The following is a 20,781-nucleotide window of genomic DNA, read 5'->3' on the forward strand; positions in this document are numbered from 1 at the left end:
AAGTAAAACTGCACTACAGCAGAAACAGATTGAGGGCTGTGGCCAGTTCAGAATTATTCCTTTTGCATGCCCAGAAAAGTGATCACGAGGAATTAGGTTGTTCTCCTATATTTACAAGTGGGTAAGTTGTGAGTATAGAATTGCAAGCGAATTCTTCAATATGATTACTTTGAATGGATGGATATGGGGATCTGCTGTTGTCTGTGTAAGCTCTAGAGAGTAACCAAGTTAAAAATACAGTCAGTTTCTCGGGATTCTGAACCTGCAGAGGTCTGGAAATTTGGGCCATCAGAAACTGGATGAATGGCGACTTGCAGTGTGGTTTACACTGTCCCAAAGTATTCAACATATTTAGAGAACTGACTGTTGGCTCCCCAGCTCATTGTTTCTATAGAGGCAACCCTTCCGTTCATGAATTGCATTTCTGCTCATGCAAGCCGGGACACCCATTTTCCTTGGATCCCCAAAAAGCCACTTCCAGGCCCAGGGAGCCTCTGGCGCAGTAGAGGATATAAAGTCTAACAAGCAGGAAGGAGCCCTTGAGGCAAACATGCCGTGCCCATCTTCCACTCACCACAAATGGATGCAACCCAGCACTCCCATTCATTTGCTTTGATCTGGCTGATTTGATTTCTATGGTTTTACTGGATAGATTTCATAGATTTGATACTGGATAGATTTACATATTTCTGAGAGCCATTGTGGTGTGGTGGTTTGAGTGCTGTACTAGGGACCTAGAAGATCTGGATTCTAGTTCCCACTCGGACATGAAGCTCATTGGATGACTTCAGCCCAGTCACCCAGGCTCAGCCCATCCTACTTGACAAGGTTGTTGTAAGGATAAAACGCAGCCATGTAAGCCTCCATGGGTTCCTCAGAAATGGAAAGGAGGTGAAATATAAATGCAATGTAACAGTGACAGTGAATCGTGCCCGAACAGCAGCCAATGCTTGGGATGCATTCTTTTACACTGGCCATTTCTAGGGTTTAGGATGAATAGGTTGCCTCTCCATTAAAAAAGAGGCAAGGCATCCTCACATTTCTGTGGCAAGCAAAATCTACCTGACGTACCCTGAAATCTGCATATGGCTGCTTTTTAAAGATAATACAGAAGCTGAGGGAGGAAAGAATCTATTCACAGGATTAAAGAACTCTGAACAGAAGCAAGGATAAGACGGGCGTGTTCTGCTGGGGTGCAACTTTTGGAATGTCTTGAATTGCTTTTGCATTCTTCCTTTCCATTCCGAAGGCCTCCAGTTCTATAGGAAGGGCTCTTAATCATTTAAAAGAAAACTTTAGATTTTTTAAAAGCCTCCTACAGAGGGGGCAGGGAGAGAGAGAGAGATTGAGAGAGAGATTTGGGTGGTCCCCATAAAAGCATCGCCCAGCAGCAGCTTCTGAATTTGAGCACAGGTTGCTATTCTAGCTGTGGCAGGGCTGATTCAGCCATGGGGCAGCCCACACAGCTGCTTCTGGGGAACAAGCACCTGAGTGGGAGGCTGGGGCACAGTGCGCTCAGGAGCCACTCGGAAGTCAAAGGTTTGTAGTACTGCTTGAATCACGCTGGAACTGAGAAAGGGCCCTTGTATCATTAGGCTCTGGAGATGGGAAAAAATCATATATTTATATTTTTATATGATTTATTGTTGCTGCTGTACTGGGGGAGGTGAATTTTTTATAATTGTTCAAGTTATTCACTGCTTAGTATTTTTAGTGTTTGCTTTTACTGTATCATTGTTTTATCTTGGTTATTTTATTGTTTGTACATGTGTTTTAATGCTTGTAAAACACATGTACAAGGGGTGGTATACAAATATAATAAAACAAAAACAAACAAACAAATAAATAAATAAATTTTGGAGGCATACTCCTCTCCAGATGTCTAGAGACTTGCTTGCACAGATGTGACTGGTTATTTCAAATCAGTTGATAGGGACAACGATCCATACAAAGCAAACTTCAAAAAGAAAAAAAAGATTGGGCAGTCAACCGTCTTATCATTCTATCTTAATGCAGCCTTCCTCAACCTGGCACCCTACAGTTGTGTTGGACTACAACTCCCAGAAGCCCTGGCTGGAGAACCTGGGATGCTTCTCTAAGTAATCACATGGACTGACCTTCCCAAATCCTCCATTTTCTTGCAAGCTGAATTCAGCCTTCCCTGGAATGCAATGCAACCAGCACTGACCTTCCCCTGCTGCTTTCCTTTCTCTCCCAGCCTCCCCAGCCCTGGGATCTTCCCCTGCTCCACTCACACTTCTGGACTAGCATATCCCAGTAAATCCAGATCCCAACTGCTTCCCTTCCCTTTACTGAGAAGAACTCTTTGCAGCAGAGTGGGTTCTTTTCTTTGCTAACAATACTTCGACCAGCCTTCCCCAGCTTGGGGCTCTCCTAATATTTTGGGCTTCTAGTCCCGTTCTCCCTGAGCATTGGTCACACTTGCTGGAACTGATGCGAAATGAAGTCCGGAACATTTCACTGGCACTAGGTTGGGCAAAACAGCCCTGGACCCTAGCTATAAAAGCAACAACAGGCAAAAATAGATGAGAATATCTTAGCCAATGGCAAAGCGCTGCCCTTCCAAGCATTTCCACTATTTATTTAGAATTTATTTATTTAGAATTTTTGTATCCCATCCCATCGCAAGAGCCTCGGGATGGAGTTTTGCTTCAGTTTGTTTGTTTGTTTATTAATTACAAACATTTATATCCTGACCTTCTGACAAGTGCTCAGGATGGCTCACACAATAAAAAATTACAATAGTACAACAGTAAAACCTCAATTATTAAAACAATATAAAGCAACACATCATGAACTTAAAGAAAAGAAAAGGGAAAAAGAATAGAAAATATGACTCTGGAGAGGGGAAAAAAATCTTAAAACATCTAAAACCCTTGATTATTGAAATGATGGTTGAATAAAAAAGTCTTTACTTCGTGCCGGAAGGAGTGTAACATCGGCGCCAGGCAGACCCCTCTGGGGAGCGCATTCCATAAGCTGGATCTGCAGTGGGAAATGGCGTTGCTACTCTACAATCTGCATTTAACCGTTGGTTGTTCGGTGCCCAATGCCACCTTTTTACCTCTGAGAACCTCTGGGGAACAGAGATGAAGGGTCTGAGTTCCTTGATGCAGTTCGGCAAGTTTAGATTCTGGATGCAGTGGCCTGATGAGGCAGACACACCTTCTGCAGATGTTCATGTGCATTACTTTAGTGACTTCAAAGTGCAACAAGCCAGCCTTGTTGTGTCTTGCGGCAACCTGCTCGTTGCATGGAGTGGGGCCCTTCAGGTGCGCCCACAGTCCTGCCCTGATGGCGCTGCTGCCTAAAATGCTGGATAAGCAGACTGTTCAAACGCATTGGCTGCTTGGGGAGCTCCTATGCCAGTCTGGTGTACCAGTAAGGGTGTTGGAGGGGATCTCTGGAGATCCAATTTCTATCCCCATTCAGCTGTGATGTCCACTGGAGACTTTGGAGCTCAGCCTGACCTGCTTCATAGGAGGATAGGAATACAGCTGAGGAGGAGGAGGATTGGGTATGCTTCCTTGAAGGAAAGGTCAGATAGGTATAAAAGCAGCAAATAAATATGGCCATGGCTGTGTAGCTCAGAATGCCCTTTTCAAATGCAGCATTCTCCTTCTGTTACTCATTTCCCCTTGCTTTAGGATCTTTTAAAATGTATCTTACTTATCTTCACCACACCTAAATAACACTGGGTATGTGATGGTGGTGGTGATAAAGATGATAATGATAAGAGAATTTGCAGGGGCTGCAGTTGTCCCGGATTTTGTTTGAATTTTATAGTGCCATATATTGCTCTTTAAGCCTTCTAGGGATTTGCTGAAATGCCTGAAGCCACACAATGGGTGGGTTTGCATGAGCCCAGAGGAAAAATAAGCCATTATGTTTTATTCTCCCTTCTTGTGTGTACCAGTTGTGAGCTGCAGAATTAGCATCATTGCTGGGTGCATGTTGTTGTGACCCCTGAAGCTACCAAGGGTGCCTCCTAAATCACCTTGAAACCCCAGACCAAACCAGGGATATCTTCTTTCTGTGATCAGGAGACATCTTCAATGGTTCATATGTCCCAGGAAAGATCACTCTGTTTACTGTGAGCTGTCTATTTTGCCCTCAAGATCCAAAGGCTAGTTCTTTAGATCGACTCACTCATGTTCCACACTGGAATGCTTTACAGAATGAAGAGATGCCACCGTGTTGCCTGCTTTAAGAAGTTGTCAGGTATAAGAAGTTGGCATTGGAAGAGCATTCTTGATGAATCATGAAGCTATTGCTCATTCAGCCAATGTCCTCTTCAGAAGGATCCACCTAAAAAAAAATTTGAGCTTCTGCTCTAGAAGAATTTTGTTACACCGGGTCAATCTGTATGCTCCCTGTTGTTTGGTTATGAAAACGTTACTGTGGATGTTTTGTGATATGTGCTGGGAGCCAGGAAATTGAGAGCTAAATTTGTTGCTCAACTCTGAAGGTCCCTTCAGCTTTTTTAATGACTCATAGCTGAGCAATAAAAATTATTGCTATAGCTTCGGTAATGTCTAAGGGATAGCCCTTCTTGGTGCATGTTCATTGTATATCTTAAGACAAGCAAATTTTTGTCAATCATTAGAAAAATATGAATTTAAGTCATAGCCAAAATGGAGGGGGTCTCTCTTGTTATATAACATAAAATGGCCTTACACTGCACCATAGTTTAGGAAGGGTGGAATGGTAAATTGTGAAGTTCTGGCGCTCACCAGGAAAGCTCCTGAATCCACCCCCCCCCCCCGATAATTCATAACCACACCCCTAAGAGAAATTACACATTTAGATCCAGTTTTACTATTATTCTGCTTCTGGTTTAACACTCCATCATAAAACACAGATGTCCAAACCAAACTTCTAATAAAATTCGAGTTGTATTTATGAAGCATGATTGAAATCCAATTATCTGGGGTAAGCTTCACTGAAAGTATCACGGCTGACTTTTGCCTGCGTTGGCTTACTGGGTAAAACCGCTTGAGCTTTAACAAAAGGTCTTTACCAGCTGAAATATAACAACTAGCTTTTAATTAGGAATGCAACATTGCAAAAAGGGCTTTCTTGCTGTTACATACAGTCAAGTGATCTTTACGTTATGGCAATGCTATGAATGACTGTCTTCCAAGATGTCCTGCCCTTGACAGCCCTGCCCAGCTCTTGCAAACTCAGGGCTGTGGCTTCCTTGATGGACTCAATCCAGCTCATATCTAGCCTTCTTCTTCTTCTGCCTCCAACTTTCCCTAGCAGGATTGTCTTCCCCAGGGAGTCTTGCCTTCTCGTGATGTGTCCAAAGCACAACAGCTTCAGTTGCATCATTTTTTGCTTCCAGGAGAAGTTCTTGACCTAGGGCTCACTTGATTATCTTTGTCAGTCTAGGGAAATCACAAAACTCTCCTGGAAGAGTTTTGTGAATCCCCTAAGCAGTATAATTAATTTTCTTCCTGTCAGCCTCCTTCACTGCCCAGCTTTCATACCCATTCCTAGTGATTGGGAATACAATAGTGTGGACGGTCTTGGCTTTGGTCTCCAGTGAAATGTTGTTTTACTCAATCTTTTCTAGTGTTATTGCTGCTAGGAAAACTTGAAAGCCTCCTTACCCCAATTCACTCATTGATGCAAAGAGGAATTGTCAACTGCTTGGATACCAGGGCACTTGTCCTTGTCCCCGCTCTGAAAAAGCTCCCAGAGCCATGCTCCCCAATGGTCTTCCACTACACCACTCTGATCTAGACACTGGAAGCAGGGTCTCATTGACTGCATTACATTGGCTCACGTTGCAAGGAAGCATGAAACTGTTCTAACTTAGGTCCAGGCTAGGAATATTCTTGGGCCTGGCTTTGCTCCTCAAAGAGAGCATGATACTAATGGGTGGCTTCAAAACAAATCTAATAAATAAATAAATACTACCAATGAAGAACTAACAGACAGTATCTGTTGTTAGGTGTGCTTACATTCTAGGCTAGGAAGGGCAGAGCTGGACTCAGAAATCCCATGTTATTCAATGGGGTTTACTCTTAATGAGTTGCATAGGATTCCAACTTAATTTACACCCATGGTAGATTATTACAGTGCACTCTGTCAAGGACAATCTGTTGCCCAGAAATTTAGAATGGACCAGAAGCTAACCATGGAAGGTCTGTGATTGCACTCGTGGTGCCTATTTCACACCCACTGGAGGTGGTGCCAGACACAGTTTAATGTGCTGGCTACTAGCATTAAAATGCTTCGACCTTACAGAGCATTCCTAACAGAGTGTCCCTTGTAAGGCAAGCCTGCTCACTCTTTATGATCAGCAGGGGAGACTCTTCTCTCCATTCTGGTGATGGGGAAGATGGGATTAGTTGGGATGGCCGAGTCTGGGAAAGCGCTACATTCCCTGTAGCGCTGCCTAGAATGTCCATTCCTTTCCTGTGCAGTTTGAATGGCCCCCTGGAAGACAAACTGAAGATCTAGGGCAATCTTGATAAGTTTGGATGCTGGGCTGAAAGCAACAAAATGAGATTCAATAGGGACAAATGCAAGTCTTCCACCTAGGAAAAAGAATGCGTGGACACAAGATGGGGAATATGTGGCTTAGCAGAACTGGAAAAAAAAGACCTTGGAGTTACTGTAGATGGCAGGCTAAATATGAGCTAACAATGCAATGCAGCTGCAAAAAGGGCAAATGCTATCTTGGGATGCATTGATAGAAGCAGGGCTTTTTTTGTCATAGTGCACCCCGGCACCTTTTTTCCAATGGATTTTAGGAAGTGATTTTGAATCATAGCAGATCAGCAGCAAACCTCATTAACATAGCGCCCGCTTTTGCGTCTGCTATCTGCTATCTGATAGTGAGACAGTGAGGGCTTGGGAGCTTGGGATTGGTGTGTGTGGTCGCGTGCTTACTGCCAGCCGTACTGGATAGAAGTATTACTTCCAAATCACCGGTAGTAATAGTTTCCCTGTACTGTTCATTAGTCAGACCTCATCTAGAGTTCTGTGTCCAGTTCTGGGCACCAAGATTTAAGAAAGGTGCAGAAAAATTAGAAAGGCTCAAGAGGGCAACATAAATGATTGGGGGTTTGGAAACACTGCCCTAGGAGGAGAGACTCAGAGAACTGAGTATGTTCAGCCTTGAGAAGACTGAGGGGGGACATGATATCACTCTATAGCAGGGGTCCCAAACTTTTAAAACAGGGGGCCAGTTCACTGTCCCTCAGACTGTTGAGGGGCCAAATTATAGTTTGAAAAAAATATAAACGAATTCCTATGCACCCTGCACATTAAAATAATTAAAATTAAAAATTAATAAAAATTAAAAATGATTGAAAAATTTAAAAATGTTTTTTCCGCTCCCTTGGGCTGCAGCAGAAGCCCAAGCTAAGGTGGGGAAGAGCCTTCTCTGGGCAAGCCGCGGCTGCCTTGCCGAGCCCAGGGGCAGCCGCTCGACAGCGGTGGTGGCTTGCCCATAGAAGGCCGCAGCTCCTGTGTCTCTGCTGCAAGCTGCGGCCGCCTTGCTGAGCCCAGGGGCAGCCTTCTATGGGCAAGCCACCGCTGTCAAGCAGGTGCCCCTGGGCTCAGCGAGGCAGCCGTGGCTTGGCCCACAGCCCAGGGACATGGCTAACATAATTAAAAATAGATTTTAAAAGTTCTATTTTTCTTACCTTCAATCCCTTTTTAACATTATCATCTCTCTCTCTCTACCGCCCTCCTTCTGTTTCCTGCTCTGTATATGCATGCAATGGAGGGGGTGGGAGGGAAGAGCAGGCACACGCACAGTTGAGCTTTTACAATTAGACCCGTGCGCTGGCTCTCTGCTTAGTTTCAAAGAACACCTGCGTTGGCTCAGAGCTTTTGGACTCGCTTGGAGATTGCTTTCTCCGAGCAAGTCCAAAAGCTCTGAGGCGGGCTGGATAAATGAGCATGACAAGCCGTATCCGGCCCACGGGCTGTAGTTTGAGGACCCATGCTCTATAGGTACCTCAAAGGCTGTCACAAAGAGGAAGGTCAAGATCTCTTCTCACTGATACTAGAGTGTAGGACACAGAATAATCAACCCAAGTTGCTACAATCCAGATTCAGGCTAGATATCAGGAAGTTTCCTCACCGTCAGAGGAATACGACAGTGGGACCAGTTGCCTAGACAGCCATCTGAGTGGGATGGTATAAATTGGCATCCTGCAATAGCAGGAAGTTGGACCTGCTGGCCTTTGTGGCCCTTTCCAATGCTACTATTCTATGATTCTATGCCATCTGTAGTTGTACGGAGCAATACTTCCATTATTTGATCCTGTATGGCACTTATTTTCAAAAAAAGACATCCAATATTCTCTACAGAGCTTAAGTTTGAATCATATCCTTTTAAAAAGGGAAAACATTGGTACAGGTAAAATGCTGATTTTTGCTGGATCCTGTTGGGAGAAGGGAACTATGAATTGCAACTTAAATGCATACAGAAGAGATAGTTAAAGCTGTTGTTTCAGAGCTGCACACCCTGCCTTTGGGCTAACCAACCCCATTTGTCTGCTTGAGAAATGCAACTCCGCCTTGGTATAATAATGTTGTCTTGGACTCACAGAGTTTGTGTCCCAGGCTCAGGACAAGTACCATTTCAGCAAGCCATGCTTCACAAACCTGTAGGTTTGATTACAGGGACAAAGAACTGACTAATCAAGCCAAGAGTAACTGGCAAGAGTGAGTGCACCTTTTACTTTACCTATCTGCCACACCTATTTGACCAAGAAACACGGGGAGTAAGGAATCATGAGAATTTTAGTTCAGTACACTCAGCTTTATGTTGGGTTGTTCCAGCCTCAAAAAAGTACAGCTGAATTTTGGAGCCAGGATTTGTACAAATTTGGCAGTTTACAAGAATACAGACGTGACTATTGTGGTTATAAAAGAAAGCTGCACCTGTAATTTAGCATGCCTCATTTTTCAAAGGAAGGTAAGCAATTAAACAAGTGTTTAAAATTAGTAGCACAAGTTTACACTGCGTTTGAAATATATTATGTCAACTCGAATTAGGCGTGGTCTAAATTTACCCTATCATTCCGGACAGTATCTTCAGAAAATAATTATAACTGGAAGAAAAAAAGAGCACGAAAACGAAAAGGCAGTTAAAATGTCAGTGTGCAGCAACAAAATCATAATGTAATTTCCATCAGTTTCAAGTTATGCTAATTTTGAAAGATTTTAATTTATTTATTGGATTTATATTCCCACCTTTTCTTTTCTTTTTTTAAGAATTCAAAGTGGCTTACCATCATTCTCTTCCTCTTGCACTCTATCATCCCCACAAAAACTACCCTGTGAGGTAGCTTAAGACTCTGTGACGGGGCCAAAATCACCCAATCCGCTCCATGGCCGAGCAGGGACTATAACCCAGAGTCCCAGGCCCACATTCTTAACCACATCACCACACAGTCTTTCTGTTCACATGACATAATAAACCACCCTACTAAAAATGCACCCGAGAGATATCATGAGTAGGGTGCTCCCTCCTCACTTCCTCAAGGGTCCCCTTCCATGATGCCACCATGCTGAATTTGTGCAAATCCAGAACAGTGGGTTTTAAAAAGGGCCATCGTTTTGCACCTAAACATGGTGAAAGAAAAAGGGAACAACCACAGCCAGCCTTTCGGAGGGCATTGTGAAGCTGCCCTACTTGTGGAGGCCAGCTTGACAGTTGGCTTTTGTGATCTCAAAACTGCATTTTAAAACAAAAAGCGAAGCTGTGCCTAGTCCAACATGGCACACAATGGTGGTAGGCAGGGAGCTTTTCCAACCACTGCCAAGTGCCACTTAGGCACTTTTGGGGCTGCTGGCAAAAGTGGCCAAGTAGCCACTTAGCAACAGCAATAAATGTTTTTGTCACTCTTGCAAGCAGCTCTGGAATGGTTTGGCTCGAAGCGTGATGGGTTATGTCTTCCAGGTTTGGAGAACACAGTGAGCCACTATGGGTCAAAGCTACACAATATCAGGGTGACTTACAGGCCAACATTTGGCCACAATGGCTAGTTCATCTTCAGTCTGGACCCTAACCCTTAACCCACCTGAGTTTATAAGCCACAATGACTTAGTGTGTTATGTACACCTAGTCATTAATTTCTTCCATCTGAAATGTCTTCTGAAGAGGAAGTGTAACAAGTAACAAGGCCATGTAGGAAGAGAATACAAATAAAAGAGCAGCAAGAATGGGGTGTGAAATTACAGATGGAAGCATTTGTCTTGCAACTGTAAGAGTCATGTACAGCCATTTTTATTATTTATTTATACCACACCAATAATTCTGCAAAGAACTCAAGGTGGCTTACATACTCCTCTGTTTTATCCTCACAACCCTGTGAGGTAGGTTAACCTGAGCATCAGTGATTGGCCCTAAGTTGCCCATGGCAGAGAGGGACTAAACTCATTCTCATGAGTCCCAGTCCAAAAACCTAACCATTATACTACCCTGGCCAGAATGTTTAAGCTCATACTGCCCACAAATTTCCAGCTTTTCTCTGTACTTAACCTTTTACAAAGCTGGGATACTCAACCCTATACATGAGTTATCAGCTTCTGTGCTGAAGAAATATTAACTTGTTTGGTCTTTATGTTCAGATGTCCTAAACTTCTTGAGGACATCTAAGAATTCAAGAATTAATCTCCCTATTCTGGAAATGGGTATAGGATCATCAAATTGTAAATCTTAAAACAAATGATGGAACTCAAGGGTAAGCCAGGAGGAAAAATCCAAAGGGAGAAATGGTGAATTAGATAATTGGCTTTTAGGCTCTTCAGAGATTACCACACATGCACCCATTTATTCATTTACACTGTGGAAAACATCTAATCAAACTTCTGCCTTAAAAGCTCAGGCCAAAATCTTGATAGGTGTCTCACTTTTTAAAAGAATATTAAAGTTAAAGCATTGTTGATGCAGAAAGGCAAACAATCTCCAAAACCTTTTGTAAAAAAGAAGGAAAACACTGCTATAAAAGTACTGAAAATACAGTGGTACCTCAGCTCACAAACACCTCAGTTCACGACCAAATCAGGTTGTGAACAAAATGACAGGCATGATCGCGGTTGTGCTGGGGGGGCGGGGAGATGGCCACGCTTGTGCTCAGGGTGTGTGTGTGGGGGAAGATGGCCATGATCTTTGTTGTTCTTTGTCACTTTGCTTCACATTTTTCTTACAGAACGGATTAACCTTATTTACATTGATCCTTATGGGGAAATTTAACTTGGCTCACAACCAATTTGGGTCATGACCAGAGTCCTGGAACAGATTAAGTTCGTGAGCTGAGGTACCACTGTATATTAAAAATTCTTTTATTCAGTAGTGTTATGCAGCAATCTTCTGCCATTACAGAAACAAGGAATTCTACAAAAGAGCAGCCTGAGGCATTTGAAAAATCTAAGTAGCTGAAAAATCTAAGTAGTTCTCTCCATAACCTATTCCCACCTTGGATTTAAAAAGTGTAGTATTAGCTTGCAACTGCCACATTTGAAGCAGGCAACTATGCCTTAAGTATCAGCCACTTTTTCTTAACAAAGAAATATATTTAAACGGCTTGGGTCCTGGTTACCTGAAGGAGCGCTTACATCCATATATGCCCGCCTGCCCCTTAAGATCAGAGGGAGAGGCCCTTCTCCGGGAACCCTCTGTGAAGGAAATTAGGAGGGTAGGTACTCGGAGGAGGGCTTTTTCTGCGGTGGCGCCCAATCTATGGAATGCGCTCCCCAGAGAGGTCCGCCTGGCGCCGTCGTTATTTGTTTTTCAGCGCCAGGCGAAGACCTTTTTATTTAAGCGTCATTTTAATTGTTAACAATATTTGTTTATTTATCTGGCCAGGGCAACTTCTTTTATATTGTTATTTATTTTATATTGTGAATTTTATATTGTTATTTTTGTATTTTATTGTATTTTATTTTGTGTGTGAGCCGCCCCGAGGCTTCGGCAAGGGGCGGCATAGAAATGTTTTAATAAATAAATAAATAAATAAATAAATATTGCCACCAAACTGTAAGATCACAACTTTAGAACACTGAACATGAACTTGACAATTTGGTTTGGAAAAAAAAAAACACTTTTATTTCAAATAGGTGACACTTTGATATATTAGCATCTATATATCTGACAGAAAAAAACAGAGTATATACAAACAGGTATGAACTGTAAGGTCCAATTCACATGTTGCATTTCCAGTCCCATAGATTTGATATTCTGGTTTGTTGTGTGGCATTCAAATCAGATTCATAGTCTGGGAGATACGGGAAAGTTTGGTTCAACAAACCATCTTCTTCTATGAAGTTAGAGGAGTAAAAGGAAAGGCAAAAGTGAGAGGTAAGAGGGAGTGCTCAAACACACAGTTTCCACTCCAACAAACTGTGCTGTGTTGGATCAGGATCGTGCCATCTGAGCCAAACCCAAATATAAACTAATTGCAGAATGGGCACAACTGTCTTGTCTTCTGAGTTCTGTTTAGGTAATTGAAAGTATGGATTAGCTTCATAGATTGCTTTAGTTGCTGTAAATCTTCACTCTTTCAAGCCTTTATGACTTTCCACTTTTATGAACTTTGAAAATTCTGTATTTCTTATGAAAGCGTGAGTGAAAGAGTTTATGTTCTATGGCACACACTTCTTCATGGATGAGGGAGGGCTTCACCCGCAGGAGGAAGGCAAAAAGATTTAACACAAACTGGTAGGTATGGGGAAAATCTGATTCTCTATAGTGTGCCAGATGGCCACACACCCTATAAAAAGAAGTGAGAAAAATATCAAATTGATTTTCAATTACAATATCCAGAAAAAAGGGCCTATCCTATGAATGTTAATTTAAACTTTCCTCATATCAATACAACTACAAACATTTAGACAGCACTCATGATCTTTGCTACACCTGCCTCCTAAATAACTCTGTTAAGTCTTAGTATCTGTCTTATACTCAGGACTTAGGCAAAGCCATATAATTAATCTGTTAATGCGTAATTTTCTTAACTCCATTCAAAAGTCCTAATCAAACAAATGGGGAATGGGTGGAGTAGAGGCTGCCTAACATAAATCACACGGCAAGCTGTGCTCAGTGGCTCTTGCGCAGATCTACCAGTTTTCACGCTCCTGTTGAAAACCACCCATGTTGGATGCTTATATCAGCATGATGAAACCACCACCACCACCCTCTGCCTGATCCATGTGGAAAGTTTCTTTGGATGCAGTGCGTTCAGCAGTCTCTGGGCCATCTAGATTTCAAGCAGGCAGCATGCTATTGTTTTCCTGAATTATAGACAGAATCTTTTCTGTAAGAGCGTCCAGATGATTAAAAACTTGCCCAGGGGAAATCTCTCTGCTTCATATTTCTGTTGCACTGAATTATGACTTGTGCTCTTGGTTTTATTTTCCCTCTCTCTGTGACATCAATACACACTCACAGCTGTCTGGATATGCTATTGTGTAGAAATTGTTTTATAGTGCCTTATTCAAGCATTAGGGCACTTTGTTTATTACTAATAAAACCAGAATTAATGCTTTGAAACAGATAAGCCTTCCTACAAAAAATCATGGTTGTGGATATATTTATCTTTAAAGGAAAAAAGAAGAGTTTTGTCTTGGCTCTTTTTCAAGAATGCAAAACCTGGCTACAAGCTATGGATTATATTGGGAAATAAGTTGCATAAAAATATCCTGATTTACAGTGACTACAATGGTTTGTTATTACTACAAAACACAACACTACATTTCCGTAACAAAGGAAATGGGCTCAGACCAACACATATTCAGTAAGCTAAGTCAGACAAAGGATTTTGCAGCCAGGCTATTACAGAATAATATACAAAACCCAGTTTTGTTACCAGCAAGAAATTAATAGTAGCTTGAATCATTCACTTCCCTACACGTCTTTTTCACTTGCTCACTACTGGTTGACAGAATTTAACAGCACTGTGAATAGCATGCTCCTACTTTCTCATACATAAACCATATTTTTATTTTTCAGTTCAAATAATAAATGATGGCTCCTTGTTATCCAATTATCCACTATCTGTAGTTTAAATATTTATGTAAGTCATGTATTAATAACTGAAAAGCCACATAGCACAAAGTAATGTCTTTACTACAAATAAACATTTTTCTTCCCTTTCTTTTGATGGTTTAGAAAGCAATCCTGTGGCCCCTAGACAGCATCCAGGGGGTTACAAGATTTGTTGGATTCTGAGATCCAAGGTCAGGTTAGGTGGGCTTTTTCTCCAAGGCTGTAAAAGTCATCTCAGTGATGAAAAAGGGGCCCATTCCAGGGGGCAGGGAGAAGACACAGGTCACCAGGATACAGCATATCCCAGTCTCCTTCTCTACCTGTCTGAAGTGTCGAAGCCTCACACTCCTCCTACTTTGCACAGAATGTTTGAAATACAGGCAGTCCCTGTGTTACGAACATGTTCAATTCCTGAGAAAACTGAAATTTGTCTTTAAGTCAAATTTGTATGCAAGTCAGATCATGTATAGTTCGCCCTCCACATTCACAGGGGTTAGGAGTGCAGGACTCTTGTGAAAGTGGAAAAATGCAAGTATTGCTAGCCCCCTCCCCACCCAAACTCACCAGTTCCTTGCAGAAAGGAAATGTGGAGATTGCCCTTTCTGGATGGGCGGGACAGGAAGGTGCGCTTTGGAGGCCTCCCTCTCTCTCCTTTCATCTACCCTCTCTCTATGATGATGCTTTGGAGGCTCTCCTTCTCTCACCTTCCAATTCTCCCCTCTCTATGGTGATGACGACTTACTGCAGTGTTTTTTTAGTTAATAGACTTTATGGAAGTTTGTTGTAAGTATGGGTTGTTTGTAACTTGGATGTTCGCAACTCAGGGACTGCCTGTGGTCCAAGTTCAGAGGCTTATAGGCATCCCCATTGGATTGCATGCTTAATCTAGAAAAAATAGCATCACAAGAGAAGAAGGAAATGTCTATCTCAACAGTGAATTCTATCACCAACATTTTCTTTTTAGCTTCACAATGTTGTTACCATTCTTCTAACTCAAGAAGGATCCAACAAAGATACAAACTATGAAACATAATTTAAAGGAAGGAAAGTGCTACTTTTATGTAGACTTTTTAGAGCCTACATAGTCTACAATTGCTTTTTTTCATAAAATGTCTTACTATAAAGTTGTTTTTAAAGCCTACATTTTCAACAGTTATCAAACACATACCTCTCTTTGCACAGTTTAGTTGTACACAACCAATAGTTTGTATTCAAAGTTGTAAATATACTGCCTTTTTGTTGCAAAACTCCAGCAAGACTGTGGCCATGAAAACAATTCTGTGCTGTGTTTTCGTTAGTCCAGTTCAGCTGGAAAATGGAAGGTGTCGGCTTCTCCGTAGGTTCTGTGGAGCCAGAAAGTGCACGGAATTGCCTTTGAAGGTCCACTACCATTTCTGTTAAAAGCAAAACACTACAACAATAAGCCACAAAATGTTTTTAAGATCCTTCCAGGAAGATAAAGCCTAAGCCATTTGTATGAGGAAAGCAATCTTCACATCACACATTTGAGTGCTGTCTAAAAGTTATTTCCGAAAGTTTAGAAGAGGTGGTGAAGGTAAAGTAATAACAAAACTTACACTCTTCTTGAAGAATCTGGCTGTCTCACATGAGGAACTTTTAAGTCAATATGTAAATATTCTACAACTCAAGCCCAAAGATGAGATGAACTGAAGACAAAGAACTGCAATCTCCTCTTTAGCTAGGAATGCCCTAACTCTGATACTGTCTGTGTGAACATGATAGGAGTATGGCAAGGTCTTTCCCTTCATGGAGTGCTGTAACCACCTATTTTCAGTGTAGGTAGCTGAGCCAGGAAGAATTCAAGGGGTAGAAGCCAAAGGTGTGGATATCTGCTCATACAATGGGACTTGATTCCTCCCCTCAGTCCCCCCCTCACCCTCCACAGCAGTTTTTGAAGGCTTGCAGGTGTTATTTATTCATTTAGTATTACACTTATATTCCACTATATTAGTCCAAGGGCTCTCTAAGTGGAAGGAGGGAGAATCACCCGTCCTCCAGGTTCTGCTGAGAGAAGTTCGGTCAACAAAAATACTTCACTAGATTTCACCCAATCCAGAATGATAATTCCATGGAAATGCTCAGCTACTACATATGCTGGTCAATGGGAAGGCCGCTGGCTACCCATTCCAATTTGTCTACTTACCTGTTTGGGAATTAATGCCCCAATTCCCCTATGTAAAATTGTCATGTCTCACACATTCTCGTAATCTGGTTCTAAAACCTAGTGAAGAGCAAGTTCAAATTGTCTGAGAAAAGGTGTCATGCTCATTGCCTTAGAACAGAAGGAATAAAATAATTATACTTACGCCTTTTCTTGAGAACAACAGACATTTCCCTTGCTGTATATAATAGTGGCTTCTCACATCTCCATAAATACCTACAGATGAAAAAAGGCAGGGTGCTTACATGTAACTGTTGTTCTTTGAGTGGTCATCTGTGCATTCACATATATGGGCTCTGAGTGCATGTAGAGGTAGCTGTTGCTTGTGTGGAGTGAGTGCGTCTCAGTCCTGAGGGATGGAGCCCGGAGAGCTCATAGGTGAGGGCAACAACCCATTTTGCCAGCCTCTGTGAGGAGATAGGGAACCCTGTATTTGCACAGCCGTAGGCAATGAAGAGCTGTTGTGAGCATTGGAGGGGGGCAGTTCTGTCCTTGTAAAAGGCCAGGGCCTGCTGGATGTTGGGGAAAGGAGCTCTGTCTCAATTGCATAGGCTGGTGTTGCAGGGAAAGCTGGCAGCACATTAAGATGGAAGGAGCAGACCACTTTGGATTGGAGACCCACTTTGTCCTTGTGGAAAGTGAGGTCCAGGGCATCAGACTGGTGGGTGGCCAGGCCACTTGTGCATCAGACTGGTGGGTGGCCAGGCCACTTGTGCATCAGGCTGAGATGATGACCACCAGGAAGGCGGTCTTCCACCACAGCAGGCACAGGACTGTGGTGGCCATGGGTTCGAAGGGATTTTTTGTAAGGGCTTGGAGGACTTAGATAGGCCTTATGGGTGTTGGTGGTCTGGCTGAGGCCTCTAAGGAACTGTTGAGAGAAGGTGAGAGAAGGTAGAGTGGCCCTGTATGAGGGCATGGAAGGCTGAGATAGCAGCCATGAACACACAGATGGAAGCTGTCTTGAGGCCCCATCAGAAGAAGGATTTCAGGAAAATGAGCACCTGGCATATGGAACAATTGGTGGGTTCGAAATTGTGTTGTGTGGCAAATGAGGTAAAGGCTTCCACTTTGTGTGGTACCAAGTGTCCTGTAGCAGACCACCTTCATGCTGTCCAAGATGATCTGCATGTGGTGACTCAGAACAAGTTTCTGGAATGTGATGAGGGTCTTTTGCACTGCCAGCATCTCCAAGTGGTGGATGTGCCTTGACACATTGTGGGGATCCCACTTGCCCTGGATTACTGAGGGACCCATATAGAGACAGAGGTCTCTCTAGTGATAATTAGGCTCAGGTCTGGAGGAGTAAAAGTGGAGCCAGTGCCAATATTCTGACAGATAGTCCACCACTGGAGGTCGTTAGGATGAGATGAGATGGGTGGCTTCTGACCTGATGTCATTGGCTAGGTGCTGTGATTTCCAGGGGTAGGCCTCACATAGAGGAACAATTCTGTTCGACATCATCAGATGGTACCTGGTCATGGTGGCCGGGTAATTCACCGTCTTGATGGTTAGGCTGACTGAAGAAAAGAAATGGCACCCCATAGCACCTGCCCAGCAACCCTCCTTATTGGCCAGCATGGAGTGCTCCATCCTGGATGGCCCCTCGGCAGACTCTACAATGATGGAGTTTGGAGACATTCCTGTGCTGAGACAGGAATGTTGCATCTTGTTCCTGCACTGGGTACATGTTCTCCAGCCTTTTGGGTGTTGGGGCTCCAGAGGGGCAGCTGACTCCCATTCCAGTCTCACCAGGATCATCAATGTTAGTAGGGCAGGTATAGTCACAGGGCCTGTTGGCTTGGTGTACACTGCCTCAAACACCAGGTCTTTGGCTCTTCCCAGTTCTTGTGGTTGGCCACCCGCAGGACTTGGTTAGAGAACAGTACTGGGTCTTCCAATGGAGAGGGAGTGTCATAAGGGGTCATCTGGCAATGCTTCGGAGGGCTGGTCTGGTAAGACTCCAAGTTTGATGGATAACTGTACAAGTCTAATGCTTGGGATTGAGGCCTGAAGATTGATGATTATGGGCCTAGTGCAGGGACTTAAGGCAGTTGGGTCTGCTGGAGGGTGGGTAGAGAGCATTGGGTCCTAGCTTCTCTGAGAGACCTGGACATGGATGGCCTTGGTGCAGCTTGGATTTTCATGGTATGTTTGAGGACTGTTGGAGTGTGCCGGACCCCAACACAGGCACTCTGGCCATCTTGAGTAGGAGGCCCAACACTCATGGTGGAACTCTGTATCATAGTCCCTTTTTGTGTGGAAGTGTTGGCCATTCAGGTCTACTGTTCCGGTGAGTGATGGGGGTGCAGGATCAAAAGCTGCACCTGTTGGGACCAATGGAGCAGGCCACACTTGGGATTGGTGAAGGAGGGGAGGTGTTCCTTGGTCCCAAGGTGATGGAAGCTAGCTGCCACCTAGGTGAGGAGGGTTCTTTAATCTTGTCCTCTGAGAAGGATGTGCTCATAGCCACTGGGTGCATTGGTGTCAAGGTCTTATGGACTAACCTCAGTACTGGTGAGGAGTGCCGAATGTTGGGCCCTGGCACTGCATCTCTATTACACAGGAGGCCAGAAGGGGGCATCTTATCATGGTGCTTTGTGCGCTTACTGCCACCTTTGCCCTTGTTTGAATTAGCCTTCACCCTTTTTGTTAGTTTCTTGGGTTTGGTGGTGTTGGCAGGTTTTTGGCTTGCTCCCTCTGCAAGGTGACCACAGGGGGTCCTGCTGCCAGTGCAGGCACGAAGGATGTTGTGGCTGCAGATGTTGATGGTTGCTCTGATAGCTGAGAGGAGCTATTCTCGTGGAAGGCTCTGCTCCAGCTTTCAGGCAGTCAGCCCTGTGCTTCTTCATCTGTTTGGTGAAAGCCTGGCTGCGGTAGCAGGCCTCTTACTATGTGACTCTCCCCCAGGCAGAAGAGGCACTGTGAGTGCCCACTGGTTGGGGGAAGTTTACTGCTGCAGTGTGAACAATTTCTAAATTGTTCTTTGAGTACCATGACAGGGGAAGGCGAAGCAAAGTTGGATAAAGAGAGGAATGTGACATGCGGTGCAGTGAGGAAAGCAGGTGAGTAAATGGTGTAGCAGAGAAGAACAAACAGATACAAACTTCTCTTTTTTCTCTCTCAGAAAGAAAGGCTGCAAGAAGGATTTGGAAGCAATATTGAGTGAGATGTAGTTGAAAAGCAAGGACTCATGCAGGAAAAAGTTAAGTGCATAGGTAGGAGCAGAAGAGGAACTTCCTGATGTACCCACAATGGTGGTCGATGAAGAACTGAGGACCAGGAGGGAGCCCCCCCTCTCACACCAAGGCAGGCCCAGGGAGGGGCTCCCACCAAATACTAATTAATTAGCCTTGGAATCTTCCTGCACAGGGAAAATGTATGCATGCAGAGCCCATATGTGTGATGCACAGAAACCGTGAAGAAATCGAAATACTGGTGGATAGTTACATATAAATAACTCCCCCGCCCCAGCCCCCAGCCATAAACTTAAGTAGGATCAAGACCTTAGGGAAAAGCCTAATACTCCTTCCTATTTAGTTTCAACAAATAGTTTAGTTTCTCTGACAAACTCTCCTCAATTAATATTATCGTGTTTACTTGTGATTAAATGAGAAAAAATTAATAGGTACCCTAACAGGTCAATTGCAGCACATGAAAAGAAGTTCTTTTGCAGTCTGCTTATATTGATCTGAAATTTTAAAACTGCCATTGCTCTGGTTTTTTTTTTTAATCTTTGCCAATTTGGACTGGATTTTTTAAAATGCTGCTATATGCATTTTCACATGCACATAGCATGTGAAAATGCACATATGCATTTTCATATGTGCTTTTAAATTGTCATTTTAAATAGTGTTTATGGTATTTATTGAGTTGGATCCAGATTTAGGCAGAACAGCAAGGATTGATGGCAGTGAACACCCCCTCCCCGGAACTGCCCTACTTCCCCCTCTGGGGCAAATGCCACACCAAGAGAAACCCTCTCATGGAAGGTACGTATCTATGCCACGTAGGGCTTCCCCAGTTTCCTTCCTCAACCTCCTGCATTGCATCTGTACAGAACTGGAAGGGCTGCTCAAGGGACAAGAAAGCAGGGAGGTCTGCTTCCACCAGCCCACTAGAATATACATGGCTAAATCTGGATCTAGATTTAGCCATGTATATTCTAGCCAGGCTAGAATACATTTTAAAATTGTTTTTAAAATGTATTCTAGCCTGATTGTACTGTGAGCTGTTTATTGGCTAATTGCTTCGAAAAATAGGATATAAATGTTTCACATAAAGAAGTAAATGAACAAAACAGCTGATAGTTAGGAAAAATCAGACTGCCTTCCCATCACAGCAATGGTTCTGACTCCTGACATAAATCACGACTCTCCCCCTTTGCTATGGCTACTTCTTCAAAAAAAGTCTAGAGAGGAAATGCAGCAGGGACCTCTGATCATCTCACCTAGATAAGGCCTGAGGCTCATTTTTGATTTTATCTCAAAATGATACAGATAACAAATCAGCACTTAATGTATTTTAAAATGTATTAATTATTTAAAAACATTTCTTCCAT

At 43.2% G+C, this 20,781-nt stretch overlaps 1 protein-coding gene across 2 annotated transcripts in view; it reads right to left on the reverse strand.

Moving 5' to 3' along the window:
• Positions 1-12,077: 12,077 nt before the first annotated feature.
• TAF1B (TATA-box binding protein associated factor, RNA polymerase I subunit B) overlaps positions 12,078-20,781 on the reverse strand; it is a 51,507-nt gene continuing 42,803 nt past the window's right edge. The window contains exons 13-15 of one of the 2 annotated variants that reach the window (XM_044418282.1): positions 16,366-16,436; positions 15,207-15,381; positions 12,078-12,764 (exon numbers count right to left, since the gene is read on the reverse strand). In XM_044418282.1, the coding sequence (XP_044274217.1) occupies positions 12,563-12,764; positions 15,207-15,381; positions 16,366-16,436 (448 nt within the window). In that variant the 3' untranslated portion in view covers positions 12,078-12,562. Of the gene's footprint in view, positions 12,765-15,206; positions 15,433-16,365; positions 16,437-20,781 lie in introns of both variants that reach the window. The other variant, XM_044418274.1, reaches the window with a different exon arrangement.

Source organism: Varanus komodoensis, unplaced genomic scaffold (genome assembly GCF_004798865.1).
Source record: "Varanus komodoensis strain SLA01 unplaced genomic scaffold, ASM479886v1 scaffold10, whole genome shotgun sequence".
NCBI lineage: Eukaryota > Metazoa > Chordata > Lepidosauria > Squamata > Varanidae > Varanus > Varanus komodoensis.